The following is a 23150-nucleotide window of genomic DNA, read 5'->3' on the forward strand; positions in this document are numbered from 1 at the left end:
AATCCCGAGTGTCTCATAAGGGATATAACCCTCATGCTTCAGTATGTAAACCAGCCTAGCCCTGATGGCGTTTAAGGTGAAGTTTTCCTGTGGGAAAACTATTTCATAGATCCCTAATTTAGCTTCCTTCAAAGCCTCTTGTATGGGCCACGATTAGAGAAGATACCAGAGCAGGTGGCCCACTGGCAGGGCCGGACCGAGCCATTCCGGCACCCAGGGCAGACAGGTTAATTGTGCCCTGGGTTGGGGGAGGGTGCATGCGCGGCCCTGCCCCCGCGCCGGTGTGTGGGGGAGGGCACACGGAGCTGGAGGCGGCAGCAGGACGCACGTGCCCTGCTCGGCCCAGCTCAGCTACCGCCGCTGGTGTGCAGCCTGGGGCCACCCAGGGCGGACTGAGCCTGGCCGTGCAGGGCCCCACAGCCGTGGGGGGAAGGGCGCTGCTGGCTGGCGCTGTGGGGGTTAACGCGGCCCCTGCCCCGGGTGGCCGCTGGGAGCTGCTGCAGCCCGTGATCCGGGAGCCGGGCGCATGGCGCCTGATGGCAGCTGTAAGGTGCGCTGTGCGCCCCTTACAGCTGCCATCAGGCGCTCCCCATAGGTTGATGCCCCAGGCAACTGCCCGGCTAGCCCATGCCTTAATCCGGCCCTGCCCACTGGTCTGATCCACTCTAACAGTCGTGTGTTCCTATGTTATGTGTCTACTTAATTTTAATGTGGCCTTCCTGGCATTTATAGGCATCTGCTCCTCATTTTCCATAACAGGGGCCAGCTGCCCCAGGAGTCATGCTGGGGTCAGATTGACTGGCCATCCTGCAGGGGGTACTTAGTGCACAGAGAAGGGGGCAGTCTCATATAGGATGGGATGAAAAAAACTGGGGAGGAGTGCCCAGAGCTGAGAAGAAAGGGGTGACTGGGGCTGCTCCCTAGGGCCAGCATGGGGTACCCTCGCCAGCCTGTGCCTTTCCAGAGCATGAAGCATGGGGATGTCTCCCCAGGAGAAGCAGGGGTCACTCTTGCTCTCTCCAAGTGATCTCTCAGTGCAGAGGTGTTGGAGACAAATTGTTCTGTATTAGCCCCATGGCCTGTGCAGAGCAGAGAGGCACCTGGACCCTGTCTTTCTGCCAGACTTTTATTTCCAAAGTTGAAGGTTTCACCAGTGCCAGGTGCTCAGTTTCCCACCCTGTTGGGAGAGCCACGCCTGACCAAGAAACCACTGACGTGTCACCTTTCCAGGCAGAGTCCAAAACAGAGTCCACGGTAAGGAGAAGAAACATCAGGGTAATGGACACCTCTGCCTTGTGGTGTGTCTTTTTTCCCCTCCTCATTTGGGACTGCCCTTCAGGATGTGCTGAGGAGACCCCCACGCCTCCTGGTAAGAAAGTAACCCTGTGGTCAGGCCAGTGGACAAATGGGGCATGTGAGAGAAATCGAAGGCTCTTTGAGGGTAAAAGAGCCACTGGGGTCAGCATGCACAGTGGATGAAGGGGTGTGAGCTGTGAGTCCCCTCAAAGAGGTCTGTCAGTCTGAATGCATGGAGGAGGCACTGCACTCAGAGGGCAAGAGATCTGTCATGCACAGAGGAAGGAAGGTGGGGTGCGTGTGTGTGGTAGGGGTGGAGGGGAATGGGGGTAGCACTGAGCTGCTCTCCATGCCTGATAAGATTCTGACATTTCCTCCTCATGCTCTCTCCAGAAGTCACTGGAGGCGCAAAGAAACCTGTGCTTTTGAAAGATACTGCAGCCACATCAGCTTTCATCAGTGCTGCTGAGGTGGCCGTCATTGGATTCTTCCAGGTCTGTTCAGATAATCTCTCAGCTCCCTGGTTATGTTACTATTGATTGCTTGCATTCCCCTGGGACTAGGGCCCTGTTGTGCAGGGTGCTATACAAACACAGAGTAAAGCCAGTTCCAACTCAAATAGAAAAGACAGACCTGGGCAGAAGGGACAGGCATATAACAAAGAAGCAGAGTGATCAGAAAGAAGGAGTAAACATCCTATGAACTCCATAGTGGCAATGGGTTAATGGGGGGGCGAGGGGGGCAGAGTGGGGGGAGCTTATAGGAGCAGGAAATGGAAGGTGGGAAATACTGAGGTGGCAAAGAGGGAAGAATGGAGGGAATCATATGTCATAGAATTTAAGAAGGGACCACTACATAATGGAAGGCAGGGGGATTAAAATCTGCAGGACCCTTACTGTACTGATGAAATCCAATAAAGATAAGAGCAAAGTACTTCAGTTAAGAAGGAAAAATCAAGTTCTTTGGACTAGGGTCTGATCCTGCCAACTACAAAATGGGGAATAACTGTGTTGGTAGTGGTACTGCTGAGAAGGAGCTGGGGGCTAGGGAATATGAGTTGACAGTGTGATGCGGCTGCCAAAAAGGCTAATGTAATCGGGAGTGAATTAACAGGAGCTGTGCAGGTAAAGCACAGGATGTAATTGTCCTGTTCTACTTGGCACTGGTAAAGCTCCAGTGGGAATGCTGTGTCCAATTCTGGGCACCACAATTAAGAAGCATGTGAAAAAATTGGAAAGAGCCCAAAGGAGAGCACCCCCCCCCCCCAAAAAAAAAGGTTTAGAAAATCTGACCTGTGAGGAAAGGTTGAAAAAAAACTGTGCATGTTTAGTTTTGAGAGAGAAAGACAGAGGTGACCTGATAAAAGTCCTCTGATATGTTAAGAGCTGGTATAAAGAGGATGCTGGTTTATTGTTCTCCATGCCCATGGTTGGTAGGAGATGAAGTAACAGACTTAATCTGCAGCAGGGAAGGCTTAGGTTAGATATTAGGAAACATTTTTACCTGTAAGTATAGTTAAGTGCTAGAATAGGCTTCCAAGGAAGGTCATAGAGTCCTCATCACTGGAGTATTTAAAACAGGCTGGACAAACACCTGTAAGAGATGGTCTAGATCAGTGTTTCCCAGTTTTATTTGGCCACGGAACCCTTTTGAACTAGAAAGAATTTTGCGGAACCCCTGAATGACTGCGCGGAACCTCTGACTGACTGTGCGCGCAGCGCTGAGTAGTGACATCATCGTCCCCATTCTCTGGATAAGCTGGGATTACCCAGGGACACTTACCGTGGCAAACACAAATGAAAATTGTTTTCAATAAAATTCATAAATGAATGAAAATTCCATTCCATTACAATAATTCAGGCTGTAATGGAATTTTTTCTCTGACCCCTATTTTCACTTCACAGAACCCAGGGGTTCCGCAGAACACCATTTGGGAAACTCTGGTCTAGATTTACTTGGTCCTGCCACAATGAAAGGGGCTGGACTTGCTGATTTCTCGAAGCCCTTTCCAGCCTTACATATAAATATGATTCTATAACAGTGAGAGAAGAATGGAAGAGGATTGGAATGGAAATAGCTAGACAGACTATCCCTCATGCTCAGCTATGAAAAGAAGAAAAGAAGAATCCAAAATGCCTCTAAAGTTGCCTATTTCCAGGCATCTTCAGAGTAGTTAACCCACACTTATTGGATACTATTTAGTGGAAGTGTATGAAATATTCCTGTTAGGGGGAAACATAAAGATATTAAGTGCTGCCATCCCCAAAAATTCAAAAATCATAGACAAGCCTCAAAAAATCATGAGATCATCTTAAAAATCACAGGGTTAAAAGTACATTCAAGTTCTTTTTATCCACCCTATAGTCTTTGAGCTTTTAGGGTTCACATTTCAAGTTGTTCTCTGCAACCATGAGAACTAGACATATTTTTTTAAAGGGAGCTGAGATCTCACATGATTACAGGACTGCAGGCACTGGGGGTTTTGAGGAAAAACACCAAATATTGCACGGAGTTTGGACTAAGGGGGATTTAAAAATGGCGGCGCCCGGGAAGATGCAAATGAAGCCTGAGATATTTAAATCCCGGGCTTCATTTGCAACTTCGGTTGCCCTCATTTGCCTACCTACCGAGCTAGTGTAGACCTACCCGAAGAAACTGATGGAGAGGAAGAGTATGGAGCAAAGGGGATTAGATTGCAGAACCTGTTTTTACACTCATACACCCACACTCACACTGCTGTACAATGAATGGTGTATATGGGGGAACAGAGAATAAATGAAGGAGAGTGACGGCACTCATTACTATGGAGGAGGAAATGGATGGTGCTAAAGGAGCCAGCCCCTCAACTTTCTCCCAGTGCCCATTCCGCAGTCAGGTTGTAGATTCAGATACACACTTTCAAGCCCTCCATCCTTCAGTTCCTTCTCTGATGCCCAACAGTCTCCCAGAACCCCACAGCTCATTTTTCCTGTACTGTACCTGGTATTCAGCACAGCTTCCCTGGCTCCTCCCCAATTCCCTCTCCCTGACACTCAGTCACTTCTTAACCCCCAGCTTTCTCCCTCCCCACAGTGACATGCACCCAGACTGAAATAACTGTGCAAGATGTGAGTGGGGTGTGGGGAGGTGCATGGGGAACATATGCTGTGGTGGGGAGGCTCGAGCAGTGCATAGAAATGAAGCCTCCCTTGCCTTGGAGGTTTGAATGGCAAAGTGCTTGCACCAGTTCTAGGCTAAACGGCCACCAGATGTCACTGTTAGCCCCTCCAAATCTCAGCTGCTGCCAAAGCAGCTATCTGGCCAATGTCAAGAGGGAGAAGTCCCTGGGTGAGTAACTTAAGCTGCTTCTAATATTATTTTCTCTTTCTTTACGTCTCCTCCTTCCCTTTCGACTCCCTCTTATGTATTCTCTCCTTCTCTCTTGTTTTATCATGCCCTTTCTCTCTCTTCTTGTCCATCTCTCCTTCCCTCCATGTCTGTCTTCCTTCTTCTTTTCAACTGTTTCTTCCACTCCTTCAGGAATTAGAGAGACCAGAAGTTTCAAACTTCCACGTTGTGGCAGAAAATATCCAGGAGGTGCAGTTTGGACTCAGCACCAACCCCGAGGTGCTGTCTCATTATAACATCACAAGCAATACCATCTCCATCTTTCGCCTGGTACGTCTGCCTCATGCTTCTGCCCGTATTGTTCAGGGCACTGATAGTAGTTTTGCAGTGGTGAGATCCCAAATTGTCCCCCTTTCATCCCTGCCTGGGTATCAGAGAACAAATTCAGGGTGGTATAGACAACAGTTTCTGCTACCATGGAGAAGGAGAGGGACTGAGGCTCCCATTCATTTCTGCATTTTGTGTAGGATCCTGTAACTGTTCAAGGGGTGAACTAAAACCCTGTGGAAAAATCTTCAAAGCTGATTGACTAGTGTTGAGACACTTTCATTCAGGAACAGTTTGTAGACACATCCAGGAATTTGGGTTTGATTCACAGCTCCTTCACTGTGTGGTATTGGGCAAATCACATGTCTCTCTGTGCTGCTGTTTCCCTATCTATAAAATGCAGATAAGAGTTATCTAGCTAGGGGCAAGGGACTGTGTCTACACTTGCCCATTTCCCACCATTACTAATCCCAGTGCAGTTCCTTCAATGGCAGAAGATCCAGTAAAATAAGGCACCGGCATTTTTACTATTGTATTGTCTGCCCTGGCCAGAACAAGTGTAGAAGAAGCCATGGAAGTAACAGTGCAACAGTGTCAGCCACAGGTGACTTCTGTTCCCTAGAGCTCCCACTGTTTCTATCACTGGAGGAGCTCACCTGGTGTTCATGGTGGTGGAAAAATGAGAAAAGGTTGGCGTACACAAGGGCAGGGAGGCTTGATACATTGGGAATTGTTTGTACAGTGTTTTGAATGTACATGTTTATTGGTGTTGAGTCTAGATGTTGTCTTGGTGCCCGATAAATATCTAAGACAGACAATGTTATTGTGTACACGTTGTTTAGTGCCCTGAGGCTCTCTGGTAAAGCATGTCCTGATCTGAGGCATCGTTAGAAAGGCATTGATTGCAGGGTTCCCTGATGTCCATGTACATCCGCTCTGCAGGTATACAGGGGCCTACAACAGTGGGCAGTTTTTCTTATTCAGGTATACCCATGGCATGTGGGAGTTTCCCTCATGCCCTTGAAGTCCTTGATGTAGGCACAAGACAGCCAAGTGGCTGGGGGAAGAGCAAAGTATATTTGGATCAGGCAGGAGAGTGGGTCAGAGCACAGTTTGCTCTGGCGATTCTGGGCTGCCATAATAGCCCATAGACAGGTTTTTCAGCATATAAAATTAGAGATGCCCCAGGGACTATTCCAGTCCCCTGCTGGCCTCAGAATTAAAGAGGTGCAAAGATGCCGTAAAGTCCCCTTTGTGTTCTCTGCCTGCTTTAATCATATCCTGAGCTTAGTTCAGGTGCTTTATTAATACTCTAGTCATACAATGTAGCTAGATCTCTCTCCCTTCTGTGCAAAAGAGAATGAGTTAGTATCATGCAAGATCTGTTTACACTGGATTTACTGTCAGCAAGTGCTACAAATTGAAATAACACTTATCTCTACTATGGGTTGATACTCATAATCATTTTCTTCCAATGACATTTAAAGTTCTTTTGTTTTAGCAATGAGTGGGGAAATCAAGGATAATTAAGATGGGAAGCTGTTTGATAGAGGAAATTGCATGACATTTGAAACAATTCACATTAAATAAAATCTTCCCAATTCATGCTTCTTCCACTTTTGCAAGTGAAACATAATTTAATGAAGAAAAAAAGCAGATTGAACACTCAAACCAGAATTAATTTTGACCAGCAATTTGCTTGTAAGATTTCTCCTCACAAAAATAAGCTTAAATTAATTAGATTTTTTTTTCAGAATAAGTGTGTAGGAGTGGAATCTGATTTTTTTAAAAGCAACTGGAACAGTAACTTGGAATAAAATATTCATCTGAGGGCTGGAAAGACAGGCAGACAATCCAAAAAGACAGTCATTAATCAAAGACCATAAAACAATGTTCCTTTATTTTTCATAGCACGGAAACACCATAAAGGGTACAAAACTTAAACCACAGTGACTATACTCCTGGGCCAGCGCCTCAGCTGGTATAAATTGGTGTTGCTCTGTTGAAGCCAATAGAGCTATGTTGATCGGTGCCAGCTGAGGGCCTGGCTTGCTCAATGGAAAAAGGACATAATTAATTGAGGTAATTATATCTTATGTAGGCGGGGCGTGACAGAGCCATTTGGGTCTGAGATAAACCATTAAATACAGACTTTTTTTGTAGCGATGCAGCCTTTGCATAATCCAAGAGTATATCTGAATATGATTGCTCAAAAATGAGAATCAATAGGTTGCAACCCAAAACTCTCTGAAGTAAATGGGAGCCTTTGCCTTCGCTTTGATAGACTTTGGATTAGCCCCAAGGGTCTGTTTGCATTTTATTTGCATTGCACTAATGAGACTCCACTGACTTCAGTGCCCTTATCCTTGATTTACATTGGTGTAATAGAAAGAAGTATCATGCCCTTTGATTTCAGGAGCTTACGGGAGCATAGCAACACACTGGGTCATAGGCTATGTCTCCACTTGCACTTGATCAACAAAACGTTTGTCATTCACGGGGGCTTAAAAAAGCCTATCCTCATAAAGGACAAAGTTTTGACATGTCAAGTGAAAGTGTGAACGCTGCTTTGCCTGCAGGAGTACTCTCCTGTGAGCAAAGTGAACCCCCCTGGTGAGAGTGGAAGTATTTTCTTGACAAAAGTGCCAACAAACATTGTTCTCACATGCTGACATTTAGCGACAGGCCTTGTCACTAAAAGCGATGTAGAATCAGACATACCCAAAGACACAGTGACAGTGACCAGGGCATGGAAAAAAGGGTTACATGCCTGCACACCGAAAAGCTAACATACGCATTAAAAGGGTGAGGTGAGCCGACATCTTTAATAAAATATGAGACATGGATGTGGATACCAGTTGCATGAGCCTAGCATAGCATGTTTGGAAAAAGCAATTAAATTCCAAAGGAATCAGCTATACTCTACTATTCAATCGCTCCACAGTCCAATTTATTGATTTAATCTGGAATGTAAATGCACGTGTAGCTGTTATACTTTGGGGGTCAGTGGTTTGATGTTTTCCTTTTCTCCCTGTTTGCTGGGAAGACAGCTAAAGAAACTCTCAATAAAACCGCTTCCAGATAGTGATGAAAGGGAGGGAAATAGGGAGGGGAGGGATTGTTCCCTTGCTATAAACGGTCTTTGCAAGGTCTGATTTTCTCTCAGCTGTATTGGAAAAATTCCTCTCTTTATTGGAGAGATTTCCTGTTTGCACAATGTTTCCAGGAAATGCACACAGGCCTGTGCCTGTGTTTATTACTTTTAGTAATAATGAATTAAGCAGATGATCTTTTTTAAAGGAGAAGTTGAAAGCAATGAAGGGAGTTGGATTTATTTAATGTCTCCCCAGAACCTCCAGAGAGATTGTTAGCTAATCCCCCTGGCTCCGGTGGAGTATGAGTTGACAAAACAGGGTTGTCAGGCACCTTAGTGTTTCCTACTGTTCCATGACTTTGTCCTGTTCTGGGGAGCTTGAGCAAAAGACTGGGAGAAAGAGCAAGATGGTAAGAGCAGCACAAAGGCAGATTGGTAGGCCCATGATTCCAAAGAGAGTTTCAAGTGGTGAAAGTTGTGTGTGTGAAGGCATCCGCAAGTGTCTAGGTACACTGGAGTATTTGTGTGTGCCTGCCCATGGGCAGGGAAGGGGTACTGAATGGAAAACAGCCGTGATTTTTGGCTTCTTTGCATCACTGTAGGTGGATAACAAACGTCAAGATCTGGAAATCACTGATGGCAAAGAAATCGATGTTACCAAGATGAGCCGTTTCATTAAGATCAATGAGCTGCGACTGGTGACAGAGTACAACCCTGTGGTAACTAGGAAATCTCATAATACCCCCGGCCCTACCTAGCCTTCCCTTATGCTTTGTCTGGTTTGCTGGTTTTTCAGTTATTCAGACTTTGGAGGATGATAGGGTCAGTAAGGGTACGTCTACACTGCATCCCTAGTTCGGACTAGTGTAGACGTACCCTAACTGTTGTCGGGCAGAGTACAGTGCAGCAAGGAGCCATGTGCACAGTTCTACCATTACCTCTCATTCCTGACAGGCAATGACCCCCTCTGGTCATTGGAGCAAAGGGATCACCATACTGAATCAGACCTGTAGTCCCCCTTCACCACTATATTATCACCGAAAGTGGACAATAGCAGCTGCTTCAGAGACGGCTCAAGAAACCTGGTAGATGATTTTCCACTGGGAATTTTTTTCCTATCTCTGATCAATTAGTAGATGGCTTAAGCTCTGACACATGATTCTATCCCTTATCAAATGTCCACATACAATCTAACTTAGCTGTGGATGTTCTCATTTTCCATATAAATGTCCTAAGCTACTGGCTTCAAAGGTATCCTGTGGCAGTGAGTTCTACTGGCTAATTATGTATTATTTGAGTCCTGCCCTCCGTCTTACAGCTCGGCAGATGTACTTCAGTCTGGACCTGCAGCATTATTCCTTTGATTCAATCCCTCGCCCTTCTTCCTGCCTCCCACCCCTCAAACTACTTAGCCCATCCATCTCAAATCTGACTTGGAGTGCCCATGTTTCCTTCCTTAGGCCACGGCACAGCTCAGTGGTGCATCATATTTGTGCCCTGGTGGGCCTTCTGCCAGCCCAGTCCTGGGACTCACCCAGCTCTGCCTTCTTGTAGTTAACTATTTATTCTAGGCTCTCAAATATATCAGAAAACTAATTTATTTTAAGTATATTCTAGGCCCAAATAATATGAGGCCACCTGGATCAAAGCGAGCCCTGCAGAATTGCCTACCTTCCATTCTTTGGGCCCTCATAATGTCAGCAGACACCTGCCCTCTTCACTGCCACATCACCTCCTGCTTTTCCAGTCCTGTCTCTTCCCTCAGGGACTTCCAAAACCTCTCACTCTTGACCTGCAGCCCCCACCATTTCAGCCTTCACTTTTCGCACCCTCCAGGCCGCATCATGCACAGGTGTTATGGGGTGGACAAAAGACCACTGGAAATTAGGCTAAGAAGGCGAAGCTCCTGGTATGTAGGCCCTCCCACACTACCTGAGACCTGGTGCTCCCAGGTGTAACAGGAATGCACTCCCTGACCCTCTCCGTATTAATTAGCTCACTCTTTCCTCCTCTTCACAGAAGTACTGGCAGAGCATTTACACAGGCTGCCTCTGTGGTCTGGAGTGGCACATGGGGAGGCTGCAGGTCAGAGACAGGCTCGCCAAACTTCTGTTTGGTTTGAGGGAGCGGCTATGGCACTTCAGGAAATGGATGGGAGGAAAAGTCAGATGACAATTTGCCCACAAACTGGAGACTGTGCAAAAATACTATTGGCAGTGCCAACCCAGGGTGTCTTCACAGTGGCCCAGTGTGTGCTGCCTACTTGCTCCCTTCCTTTGGGGGGAGGGTGTTCAAACCATTTCTTCCTGAAGAACTGCGGATAGAGAATTAACTCTCTGCACTCTCAGCTGTCCTGCTCACACAGTGGTGAGCCAAGAGAGTTTCTATTTTAGGGCATATCCCCAACACTGAAAGCTAATTTTAAAACAAGGAAACAAGTACCAGAGAAGCCTTCCTGGTTAACTCCATGAACTCCCCAAGTCCCTGACTCCCAGGCCTTCCAGACTTCAGTCCCTTGCAACCCCTACTTCCCTATGATCCCAGTTACTTGGGCACCCCAAGAGCTAGCCTATTGGGCTGGCTTTCCAATTCCTGATCTTGCCCCTCTGGACTTCAGCTTGCTGTCCCCAGACTGTCTCTCTGCCCTCTCCCTGAACATCTCCTCTTTCCCACAAGCCTCAGCCCCAGGGTCCCCAGATCCCTGGCTTGGGGATCCCCCAAGCTATGACTTTGGGAGCCTCCAGGGACCAAACTTCAGCTCCTCCAGCCTTTGACTTTGAACTGAGAACCTGGCAGGGCTGTGATTTGTAGAGCGAGTTCAGCTGCGCCGTTGAGATTTGGGACTCCAATCATGCAGCAATTTACTATTCCTAATCGTGGTGTCTCTGTGCCTGCTGGTGGCACATTTCTCTTTGTCAGACTGCAATAGGTCTGTTCAGCAGTCCGGTCCAGATTCACCTCCTCCTCTTCACCGACAAGAGCTCCCAGGAGCATACAGAGCGAATGCACAGATACCGGGAAGCAGCGGAACTCTTCCGAGGACAGGTGAGTTCCAAAGGAGGAGAGGCAAGGCCACCAAAGAGGATTATTTAAGAGGGAAGAACAGTGACTTTCCCCAGGAAGAAGTCACCCTATGTGTCCAGCAATGTTCCCTCTAACCTTCCCCTCCATGTGCAGATTTTTCAATCCATGTGTGAAATAATTTATGTGCACCCAGACAAACAAAACACCTAGCTGTGGGTACCCTACCAATCAACTAAGTGGCATTTGAATTACTCCTGAGCAGCTGCACAAGTGCCCAGGTTACAGGGAACAGTGATGCTGTCGCAGGGTGCCCCCACCCCGTACTGCTCGGCCCTGGGGTTGGACCGTACACTTCCAGGCCCGGAGGCCTAGTCCAAGGTCAAAGCAGGCCCTGGTGCCTAGTCCATGCTCTGGGTGGATGGGGTAGGGGGATCCAGGCCCTCCTTCTCCACTGGACCCCAACCCAGGGCCCTATTAGTGGTGGGTGGTTCCCACCACTGTCTCAGCAGGGAGTTCACCCCAAAACACACCAAGCCCACCAGGGTGTTTCCTGCCCCTTGCCCTAGGTTGCTTCCTACCCCAGCCCCGTGGTCGATGGAGACCCCACCTGTAGACGCTGGGCTGGTGGCAGGTCCAGCATCTGGGGCAGCAGCGACGGGGTTGTCCACCACAGCAGGGCGGGCTGCCCCCCAGGGTTGGTGTTGCAGTCGTGCTTGGCCCAGGAATGGTAGCGGCAATGGTGGCAGTCCCGGCAGCTCTTGCTCCGGCGGCAGGTCCAGCTGTGGCTCTGAAGGCTGGGCAGGAGCTCCTCCCTCCCCGGAGGCCAGCCCTAACTGAGCTGTTTCCCTGGCCTTTATACCTGGCCTGCAGTTGGAGCATGCCCAGCGCTGCTGCAGGGGCGGGACCAGCACAGCCCAGCAGGCCAGCTGGCTCCCCCCTTGGCCAGTGCGGGGCTGGACCGCCCCATCACAGATGCCCAGAGTGGAATGAGGCCAGGTGAGCGGAGAAGAGAAGTAGTGGAAGAAGCAAGTGGCAGTAGGTGACAGTCCAAGAGAAAGGGAACCGATCTGCTCACCCTTCTCCAGTCCATGATCTTCTAGGGAAGGTGCCCAATACACCTTGCCTCTCTAACATCTGCCCTGTGGTTCCAGCTGCATATTATGCGCCTCTTGCTGGCATGTTTTGTTGTGGGAATGAAAAACAGCTGCTGCCTTTCATCCCAGCAATGGCCACATTCCAGTGGAGTAACAAGTGAGCTCTGGGTATGCAGCTTTTGGTTGCTGAAAAGTCTTGTCAAAATGGCCAAATAGCAGTTATGCCACATTGTTTTTTCAGCTCATATCACTCTTGCCTGTTGCCAGGTAATAAAGACCTGTGAATTTGCTATTTGAAGGGATTTGCAGGTGGATCCCCTGAGAGCGCTGAACAGATTTCTCATGGTGGAGGATGCCATAGACAGATTTCTCCTCTCTCCCCATGGCCAGCTACCCTCCTGGTGGCAGAAAAGCACTCCCCAAACAACCTACCTTCCTGAGGTTGGTTCTTAGCCTGCAGTTGGGCTGGATAGGAGTGCATGATATGGAACTGGTTAGGAGGCAGACCTGACAGCAGTAGGGAGTCTTGGGCATGGCAGACAAGTTGGGGGAAGAAACCAACACTGAGGAAGAGGTTGAGCTGAAACCCTTTGGAAGGGTTTTCTGTGGGAGGGTCTGAAAGCTGAAAAGAATTGGGGCTACCAAGAGCACAGCCACCAGGAGAGAGCTGTTACCTCTTTCCTCAATTATATGATGTTTCTTCATATGCAGCTCCGAATGGCATAGCCATAACACCGATCCCTGGAACAAACCCTTAGACATCTCTTCTATTTCAGCACTGCTGTTTACCATCATTAGCCTTGAGTAGGGCCCTGCAGCCAGTTTTCTATTCATGTGACATGCCCAGCTCCAAGCTAATGTGAAGTCTGACTTGGAAAGTGAATTCACAAGGCATTTTTCCAAATGTTGTCCTGAGATCCAGAGAGTTTAGAGAGCCAAGTCCTGATGTCCTCACTCAGTTTTTAGTAGCCTCATTAGGCAGGACTCCCATCAGAGTCAATGAGCATTTGCCTGAGTGAAAACAAAGGGAAGATTTCAGGATCTGACCTATTATTTATTGTTGTTATGATTTTATTTTATGTATGCAGTGCCAGAGTTGTACACTAGGGCTTCATGGCAAAGAGCTAGATGGTGACCTGGCCAACATGCCCCCACAAAGGAAGGACTAGGAAGGAGCAAAAACCATTGATTGCATCCCTACTGGGCTACCTGGGCTTGGGGTCTGACATAAAGGAGTAAACAGGGCATCTTGCCTGCCTACTTTCTTCCCAGAGTGGATTAACAGAGAGTGGTGGGTTGAAAGAAGCATGAGCAGAGCTTTGGTTCCGCCTCTGACCAGCTGGCCAGAGAAGCTGAGTCAGCATGGGTGAAGAGGGTGTGTGTAAGTGATTTACTATTGCTACAGGCCAGCAGTAAATGACAAGCCCTGAGTAGCAAGCAGGGAGTAGGGAAGGAACTGTGGCTTGGAGGAGTGTCTGAACTCACAACAGGTCCCTAAGGCAGGAGATGGAACAAAGGAAAAAACAACCAGAGAAACAAAATAAACCTCAGCAGAACACAGACCAAACCAAGTTTAAGTAGAGCATGACTGGCTGTTCTATCTGAAAGCTTCAGGAGTGCAGAAGCTTTGGCTATGTCAGCTGGGAAGCTGCTCCAGACATATGGGGTGGAACAAAAAATGGCAGAAAATGAAAATGAGCAAAGAATTCAGGTGACTTTAAATCAGTGAATCTCAAACTGTAATAATCCACTGCTGCCGACTGAACCCACCAGGTAAGGAAGAAACAAGAGGCTGCATTCCGTTGCTGATGCCCAGACAGTCTAGGAAGAAGACCCTGCTACTAACCAGACTGACTGGAGAAGGAGGAGAAGACGACCCCGGTGCTGACTGGACCTATCAGAGGATGAAGAGGACACCGCTGACTGGAAGAAAAGAAGCCACTCATCCATCACTGCTAGCATGTATCATCTCCAATGCAAGGACCTTTCTTGTTCAATTCAGAGGAAATTCAGGCTTCAGCTGGGGACCCATTTAGTGATTGGCTGGGATCCTCCAGTAGAGAGGGCCTGAAGTACCCCAAGCCCAATGGAGACATTCTGAGGCAGCATCTTGAATTGCTTTCAGCTGATACGACGTAGCTGCCAGGTTATTGTTACGGTACATATATATATATATATAGTTTTAGAGTGGAATCTGAAGATTGTAAAGTGCTGGAAGAGGAAATCAGATGTTCAATCAGTGGTAAGTCACAGAGAAAAGAGAGGAGGTGTGTTACTTATCCACAAATTTTGAAAAGCACGTCTGAGTGGTGACAGAGAGCAGATGAGGATCAAAACATATCCACTATATGAGCTTCAACAGTGATTTTACTATTGCCACTACATGTCAACCCTATGTCAGTTTGGAGAAGCACTGCCAAAACACCATATAGTGCCAGATTTTTCAGGTGTCTTGGAGGAGAATGGTTTTGTATCTATGGGAGGTGAATACAATGTGCCATTTACAGCTGGAGAACCACTTGTGAAATTCATAAAGAAATATTAGTTGGATGCAGATGTTCTCAAGAAGATGATAGGGAGCAAGAAAGGATAACCTCACTTCAGGGGAGAAGCTTGGAGTATGGTGCAAAAATGACGGCATAGCTGTTGTCATAACATTCCTTCTGGCATGTGCATGGATCAGAATATGGACCTGGGGCAAGAGATCTTGCTGGTTAACCTTGTGCAATTTCTTGGATGACAACAAAGGCTCCAATGTACTTTGTTTCCGAGGCAGGCTACACTGTATGGGTATGCCTACACTCCAGCGCTAATTCGAACTAACTTAATTCGAATTAGTTAATTCGAACTAAGCTAATTCGAACTAACGCGTCTAGAACTAAAAACTAGTTCGAATTAGCGTTTTGCTAATTCGAACTAGCATGTCCACATTAAGTGGACCCTGAACAGGGCTTAAGGATGGCTGGAAGCAGTGCCGGCAGGGCATCAGAGGAGGACTTAGAGCGTGGAGATGCTGTCTCAGGCTAGCCGAGGGCTGTGCTTAAGGGGTCCCGACCCCCACCCCGGACAGACAGTTCTCCGGGGTGCCCCACTTGAAAACCAGTCCTGGCTTGGAGTGCCCGGAGTACCCACACTGGGCACATCACACCACTCGGCCATCAGCCCGGCTGCACTTGCCGCAGGCTGCCATCTGGAGAGAGGGGGCAATTGGGGGGCTGCAGGAGAGCTTCCACACCCAGAAGCCCACAGTCCTCCCCATCGGGGGCTCGTACCCCATTCCTCCCTCACCTCCTTCCACTTACCCCTCCCTAGCCCCCCTTCCTGATGTACAAAATAAAGGACAATTGTGTTCAAAAATAGAATCTCTCTTTATTGAACAAAACTTGGGGAGACTGGGAAAAGGAGGTGGAAGAGGGGAAGAGAGAGGGTGGGAGAGGGGAGGGCAACTACAATGATGAGGGGTTTGGAACAGGTCCCATATGAAGAGAGGCTAAAGAGACTGGGACTTTTCAGATTAGAAAAGAGGAGACTGAGGGGGGATATGATAGAGGTCTATAAAAGCACGAGTGGGGTGGAGAGGGTGCATACAGAAAAGTTCTTCAATAGTTCCCATAATAGAAGGACTAGAGGACACCAAAGGAAAGGAATGGGTAGCAGGCTTCAAACTAATAACAGAAAGTTGTTCTTCACAAAGCAAATAGTCAACCTGTGGAACTCCTTGCTGCAGGAGGCTGTGAAGGCTGGAACTAGAACAGAGTTTAAAGAGAAGTGAGATCAATTCATGGAGGTTGGGTCCATGGAGTGGTATTAGCCAGGGGGTAGGAGTGGTGTCCCTGCCCGAAGTTTGTGGAAGGCTGGAGAGGGATGGCACGAGAAAATGGCTTGGTTGCTGTCTTTGGTCCATCCCCTCCAGGGTCCCTAGGGTTGGCTGCTGTCGGCAGACAGGCTACTGGGCTACATGGACCTTTGGTCTGACCCAGTACAGCCATTCTAAGCTCAGGGGTCAGGGTCGGGGATCTCAGTGGACTACCTTGATTTTCATGCAAACCTGCTCCTGGCTGGCCAGGCTGGCAGCTCTCCTGCCCTAGATGGCCGCTTTCCTGTGCCTAGTGCGGAAGTCATGGACGAGGTCCACAATGTCTGCACTAGACCAGGCGGGTGCCCGCCTCTTGCGGTCTTGGGCAAGCTTCTGGGAGCCGCCAGCCTGGTCCCAGGAAGAGGGGGAGGGCTGGGGGGCATCAGGTGGCTGGCTCGAGCCGTGCCAATTGCAGGGTCTGCTGGCTGGGTGCTGGCAGGCTTGCACCTGGCACGGGCACCGTAGCTAGCCTGTGCCCCTTTAAGGGGTCCGGGAGGGGGGCATACGAGTTTCCCTGGTGTTGGCCAGAGTGGCCACCAGGGAAAGCTGGGGGGGGCTAGCCTCCCACTAGTTTGAATTAAGGGGATACACAGCCCTTAATTCGAACTAGTAAGTTCGAACTAGGCTTAGTCCTCGTGGAATGAGGTTTACCTAGTTCGAACTAAGCGCTCCGCTAGTTCGAATTAAGTTCGAACTAGCGGAGCGCTAGTGTAGCGCCTATCAAAGTTAGTTCGAACTAATGTTTGTTAGTTCGAATTAACTTTGTAGTGTAGACATATCCTTCGTTTATAAGGTGCCACAGGACTTCACATTATTTATGCAGTTTCAAACTAAAATGGCTACCTCTCTGATACTTGTTCTGAAAAAGCGGACACATTTCTTGGACACGGCAGAGCTTTTCTGAGATACCTCTGGTATCCCAGAAAAGCTCTGCAGTGTAGACATAGCCTCAGAATCATAAAATATGTTCCCATCAGGTAGCTGAAATTCAGTCAAACACTGAAGAAAAGGACTGCCCTCTTTTGCTATTTTCTTTCTTTGGAACAAAGACCAGCAAAAGCAGAGTAGATGTCTACCCTTGAAGTATCATACACCAATAATCTCCATCTTCCTCAGCTATGTAATTGATGCACTTCTGCATTTAATACCAGACTTCAAAATATAGATATCCAGCTCATCTGGAGACACTGCATAAAGATAGCCAGAGGTTCAACAGCATGCTTGAAAACTGAAGCATGCTGCTACTTGACAGCACAACGCTTAATAGGAGAATGGTCTTTCAGTTTTAGATGATTCTAACAACTCATTTTCCCAGCAGCAATATCAAAGTTGGATGTCTTGAAGAAGCACTTGAACAAGAGTGAAGATAACTTTTAGGGACTTCTACCAAGATAGATTTTTATGGACACAGAGTGATCTTTTAAACGGATGCCTTGTGAAAATGCTGAAGAATTTTTCCCCCGAGGATCACTTGTTGAAAAATGCAAGGACATTTTCAGAGCTAGCCTCACACTGGATCTGTCAGAGGCCATAGTAACAGGTTTGGCTTGATGCCTGGCTTTCTGTAATTTCTGAAAAGAACTGTGATGAATTATTGGATAATTTAACAACATATGAGTTTGAGGTTATTGACAACTTCACTGGGCCAGTAAGCAGACCACATTACTGTGTGACAGAATACTGGAGGGAACTGCTGAAGAAGCTATGTGAATCTAACAGACTGCCTCATTTTAAACAATTTGTCATTTTACTTTGCTTCCTCCATTCAAATGCTGCTTTTGAAAGGGGTTCCAGTATGGTTACATTAATGAGAACTCAGCATTGTCATTCCACAGAGATAGAGATGTAAGGAGTTAAGTGTAAAAGACATATTCTTTGTGTGCAATATAAATTGGTATCATTTGAGCACATATGTCTGTAGTTATTGCATAAGTGTGTGGAAACACACTGCACGCGATTGCAAAACAGCTTCTTTTGATTCACAGAGCGAGAAAACAATCTTAGAAATACATTTTATGATCATAATAAATAATAATAATTACAATGTGTCAGTTATGCTGCAGCACTGAAGAAAACATAGCCATTACATATTTTGGCCATTTGTGTACATAGTGATAACTTCTGCCATACATAAGCAGGTTTGATGGTTGAGAGGTCTTCAGGGAATGGAAGCATAACAATACATGAGTTATATACTATAACTAACCAGCACAGCATTAATTTTTAGTTTATGATTGACTATATAGCTGATATAGACTGGTATTGACTTCAATGGAGCTTGTTAATTTACACTAGCTGAGGGTTTGGCCCACAATTAGGAATTAGTTTTTGAGTGACAATTTGAGCAAAAAATGCTCTTTTCAGGAGTAGTCCAGCTTGAATGCTCAAATGTCTATAGAAAGCAAACATGAAACCACCAAGGATAAGGGGGATTTATTACAAGGGCTCTGCACAAATACAAAATTTGTATCTGCATCTGCAAAAATGATTTGCGGATATTCACATGCACGTCCCTGGTTGCAGATACCCATGGATATAAAACAGACATCTGCAAATGTGCAGGGTTTTAGATACTACATTTGTATCTGAATCCACAAAAATGGGCAGTGGATATCCACATCCACCTCCAAAGATGCAGATACCTGTGGATATAAAGTGGCTCTCCGCAAACCTACAGGGCTCTATTTATTACATGTATAATAAACGTGGTCTCCAACTGTTCCATAAATCTGGTATAAAGAATAGACTGTACGCTGCTCCAGGTTTGGCTGGACATTGTAGTGCTGTTCTCCATGCAGGGCTGGATAAAGAGGCAAGATGGTTGTTGTTTCTGTGGCAACTGCATTCTCTGCCAGGCTGACAGCCTTTGAGAGGCCAGCAGGATTCCAGTAGCACTCTCAACCCTCGAAAAGCAGGAGTGTGGCTATAGAGATCTAGCATCTACGGACAGTTCATTACAGTAGTATCTCTGGGTATGTCTACACTTGCCCCCTAGTTCAGACTAGGGAGGCAAATGAAGCATACCGAAGTTTCTAATGAAGCACGGGATTTAAATATCCTGCGCTTGATTAGCATATTCGCGGCCAGCGCCATTTTAAAATGCCGGTAGCCCAAATTAACTCGCCGCGTGTAGACGCAGTAGTCTGATCCAAAACCCTTCCCTCGAATTAACTCTTACTCCTCATTGCACGAGGAGTATTTAAATCCCGCGCTTCATTAGCAATTTCGGTATGCTTCATTTGCCTTCCTAGTCCAAACTAGGGGGCAAGTGTAGACGTACCATTTGTGTGAGCATGTGTGTCCATTCTCCTTCAGGATCTCTAGTTTGCTTTCTCTCCGATGCAGATTCTTTTTATCCTGGTGGACAGCAATGTGAAGGGCAATGGACGTGTGATGTCGTTCTTCAACCTGAAGAAGTCCCAGCTGCCAGCTCTGGCTATATTCCATACCCCAGATGAGAAGCAGGATGTGCTGCCCCTGGATGAGGTCTCAGTGGAGCATGTACGGGACTTCTGCAATGGCTTCTTAGAGCGAAAGCAAATGGTGAGTGGCTAGTACAGGCAATCCCCGGGTTACGTACAAGATAGGGACTGTAGGTTTGTTCTTAAGTTGAATTTGTATGTAAGTCGGAACTGGTACATATTGTAGGGGAAACTCTAGCCAAACATTTCTCCAGAGCTCAGTTTTATTCTCCCACACCTCTCTTCCCTCAGTCCTTTATTCTCAAGCTGAGGTGTCTGCTGAGAAAAGCCGCTCCGCGTCTCCCTGGTCTGCTGGGGAGGGGCGATAGCTTCGCGTCTCCCTGGTCTGCTGGGGGGAAGCAGCTAGTGCGGGGTTGCCTCACCCCGTTTGTAAGTAGGGATCCGATGTAAGTCAGATCCATGTAACCTGGGGACTGCCTGTATGTGGGAGAGCATTACTGCTCACATGTTTCTGAGCAGGACAGTCTGAGTTCTCTGAAACTTTCTCGCCTCTGTCATTTCTTCCATCACTCTTGGGCATCAGGTCTCAGGAATTGTACAGCAGACTGGGTTTGGAGAGCCCCTGTCTTCCCCAACTTTTACCTTATAGCCCAAGAGCAAGAAGGTGTCATGTTCCCTCCATGACTTCAGGACTAGTCTCATTTAAGGAAGCCATTTCCCTTCCTGAGAGCAGTCCTTGGTGAGATGGAGAGTAAGGGCTGCATCAAGATGCAGGGATCAGTAGCAGAAGTGAATGTGTTTGGGCCCTGAATATAGCTTTATGGGGGCCCAGGAGACAGAGGGTGGTTTTAGATTGGAAATTCACCAAAAACCTTTCAGATAAAAGTATTCAAAATTGGGTCAAATCTGCCTGAGCTGGATCACCACCCTGCTGTGAAGGGAGGGGATTAACCTTCATTTTCATTCAGTCTAAAGCATCTATTGCTTTTATGATGGCTTAACTTGCTGCACTAAGAGCCACAGAGCCTATGGCATGTGATGCCCCCTGAAAGTAACTGTGGGCTACTAAAATGGGATGGGGATAATTAGGCAACACAGGCTGCTGAAGCAAGAATTTAAATATTGTTCTCCCTTTGGGTACATCTACACAGCAACATTATTTTGAAATAACTTAGTCCGCATCTACACAGCAGGCAGTTATTTTGAAATAATGTCGAAATACTGTCAAGCTGGAGGACTTCTTCCTCCGACTCCTGTAACCCTCATTGTACAAGGGGTAAGGGAAGTTGGAGGAAGAATGCTCTATTTCAAAATAAGTGCTGTGTACAGTAGATGCCTCCAATTTTGAAATAAGCTATTTACAAATAAACTACACAATTGACATAACTCAATTTGCGTAGCTTATTTTGAATTAAGCCTGGCTGTGCAGATGCACTCTTTATCTCTTTGATGAAAACCATGATGGTATCAACCCAGCTTTCTTGCCCCTCCTGTATTTTAGAAAGAAGATCCCAGCCCAGAGGAGAAGACGGAGCTCTGACTCCCCTCTGAGTCACCTGATAGAACACCGTGGAAAACTGTGCTCAGTGCCCCTGCACTCAGTGTAAGAAGCATTCACTGTGTCCCAACATCTCTGGAGGCCCTGGGACAATGAGAATATGAGGCCAAGTCAACCATGATCAACCTTTCTCCATTCCATTTACATAGTTGCTCTTTCTCCTTTTTAGGTATCTCTGTCTACTTCTCACTTGCCAGGTCAGCCCCCTCTCATCGTAATGCTCCAGGAGCCATGGCACTGTACTGCATTGGTCCTTCTGGGCTCCCACTGTCAGTTGCCATAGGTAGCACAAGGGGCAATATGATGAAACTGCAGTGTCAAAAACATGCTTTGCAGTTTATGCAGAGATGGGCATGTCTGTTTCCCTGATGACTCTGTCTCAGCCCCCTTAATTGGTACCCCGTTGAGATTCCCTTATATCCAGTGCTTTTTTTTGTAAAAAAAAAAAAAAAAAAAAGGTGCCGGTACTCCAGGGGAAAAGTTGTTGAGCTCTGACTGGAGGTACCGGTACTGCGTCTGGAGGTGCTTGTACTGCGTACCGGACAGTACCATCACAAAAAAAGCACTGCTTATATTTCTCTCTGGGTCTCGGAGCTGATTTGTTGCCTGAGGCTGCATGACCTACAATATTATGTTTTACTAAATAAAGCAGAAATTGAATTCCCCAAATTTGTGTGTTTATTTATCTTAATTTAAGTAATAAACCTAAATATCTCTTTTTAAAAAAGGTTCAGCTTTCTCTTTGATCTGGATTTAAACAACCTTGCTGTATCTAACTAGTCAGATCACTAAGTAAATCATGTTACTCAACCTATATTCAGAGTGCCCTACCTTTGACTTAGATACTGAAAAAGCTTTGTTATCTGGCATGTTATCTGTTATGTTAGGAGAAAGGAGGGTGCTGATTAGTCAAATATTCTGGTTAACTAAGAGTTTGGAGTGTGCGAGGGGGCTCCAGGCTGAGGCAGGGGGATAGAGTGTGGGAAGAGGTATGGGTTCTGGGATGGGGGCATGGGCTCTGTGGTAAGGATGTTAAAATGTGATGATCTGGCTAATCGTATAGTTGATAAAATTTGTATCGACTATACGAGTAGTCGATAAGCGCTGCTGTGCGGAGCTGCAGTGGAGGTAGCTCCAGGAGCTAGTTCTAGAGCCACTTGCGCTGCTGCTCTGCATTTTAAATGTAGTAAGAGCTGCTAGGCTCTTACTAGGTTTAAAAGGCAGAGGTGCAGTGATGAGCGTGACTGGGACTGCTTTGTCCTGGCTCGCGCTGAGTCCAGCAGCCCTTTAAAAGCTGGTTCTCTCCAGCACTGTCTACAGTGTGCTGCCCAGTGGGGGGTGGGGGAAAGGTATAGAGGACACTGCTGGGAAGCAGCCCCTGTCTCCAGGGGACCCAGCTGAAGCAGTCCCTGCTCGCACCGTTTCCCCACTGATAGAAGAAGCAAGTGGCGGGTAGTGACTAGTTGAGTGGCTACTTGACTATCTGATTTGCTTATCAGATAGTTGACTACTCACTAACATCCCTAGTTTGGGTGTGGAAAGAGACTCCAGGCTGGGGTAGGGAGGTGGGGTGCAAAGTCCTGATAATATTTACCATGGTTCTCAGAAAGCAGCTGCCAGGACCCTATGACTCCTAGGCCCTCATGCCCACAGGCACCGCCCTCACAACTAATTGGCTGTGGTTCCTGGACAATGGGAGCTGTAGAGCCAGCAAGCAGGGCAGGGCAGGGCAGGGGCAGTGCATGGAGCCTCCATGGCTGTTTTTCTGCCTAGGAGCAGCATAGACATGTCACCACCAGTATTTCCTCTAAGCTGTGGGCTCTCTGCATGGAGCTGACTAACTGGATGGGGCTGAATAATCACCTGTGAAGCTGTGCTGCCATGCAGCTTAGAGGGAACACTGGTTACCACTTCCAGAGAGCCCCACTGACCCAAGTAGGGAGCATTCTGGCCCCCTGCCAACTGGACTATAAAGTGAAGTCTCTATGAAGGTCAACATCAGACATGCCAGTCTATGGAGTTTCCTGGCTGGTAGATAATACAGCTTTTACTGTATTTCTCTACTGTCAGACTGAGAGTTTGTAGGTAAAGGTTTAGGGCTGGAATTGCACTGGGTACTGATGGGGTGGAATTGATGTATGTTGGCACAGCT

General features: G+C 47.2%; 2 protein-coding genes across 2 annotated transcripts in view; one reads left to right on the plus strand and one right to left on the minus strand.

Annotated features, from left to right (window-relative positions):
- PDE6H (phosphodiesterase 6H) overlaps positions 1–11796 on the minus strand; it is a 42336-nt gene extending 30540 nt beyond the window's left edge. Inside the window, exon 1 of the mRNA XM_075934541.1 lies at positions 11676–11796. Within this exon, the coding sequence (XP_075790656.1) occupies positions 11676–11708 (33 nt within the window). The 5' untranslated portion in view covers positions 11709–11796. The remainder of the gene's footprint in view (positions 1–11675) is intronic.
- Positions 24–21205, plus strand: ERP27 (endoplasmic reticulum protein 27). Its single transcript, XM_006125920.3, has 7 exons — positions 24–1369; positions 1690–1790; positions 4816–4953; positions 8647–8763; positions 10964–11089; positions 19364–19561; positions 20942–21205. Exons 1-7 carry the CDS (start codon positions 1075–1077, stop codon positions 20978–20980), a joined length of 1014 nt encoding a protein of 337 aa, XP_006125982.3. The 5' UTR covers positions 24–1074; the 3' UTR covers positions 20981–21205.
- Positions 21206–23150: the final 1945 nt, after the last annotated feature.

Source organism: Pelodiscus sinensis, chromosome 1 (genome assembly GCF_049634645.1).
Source record: "Pelodiscus sinensis isolate JC-2024 chromosome 1, ASM4963464v1, whole genome shotgun sequence".
In the NCBI taxonomy this organism is placed as follows: Eukaryota; Metazoa; Chordata; order Testudines; family Trionychidae; genus Pelodiscus; species Pelodiscus sinensis.

Coding starts and splice junctions, on each gene's coding strand:
- ERP27 (XM_006125920.3), top strand. CDS start 1,075: ATGGCCTGTGCAGAGCAGAGAGGCACCTGGACCCTGTCTTTCTGCCAG. Junction 4,954..8,646: donor CCATCTCCATCTTTCGCCTG/GTACGTCTGCCT, acceptor GCATCACTGTAG/GTGGATAACAAACGTCAAGA. Junction 19,562..20,941: donor TCTTAGAGCGAAAGCAAATG/GTGAGTGGCTAG, acceptor CCTGTATTTTAG/AAAGAAGATCCCAGCCCAGA.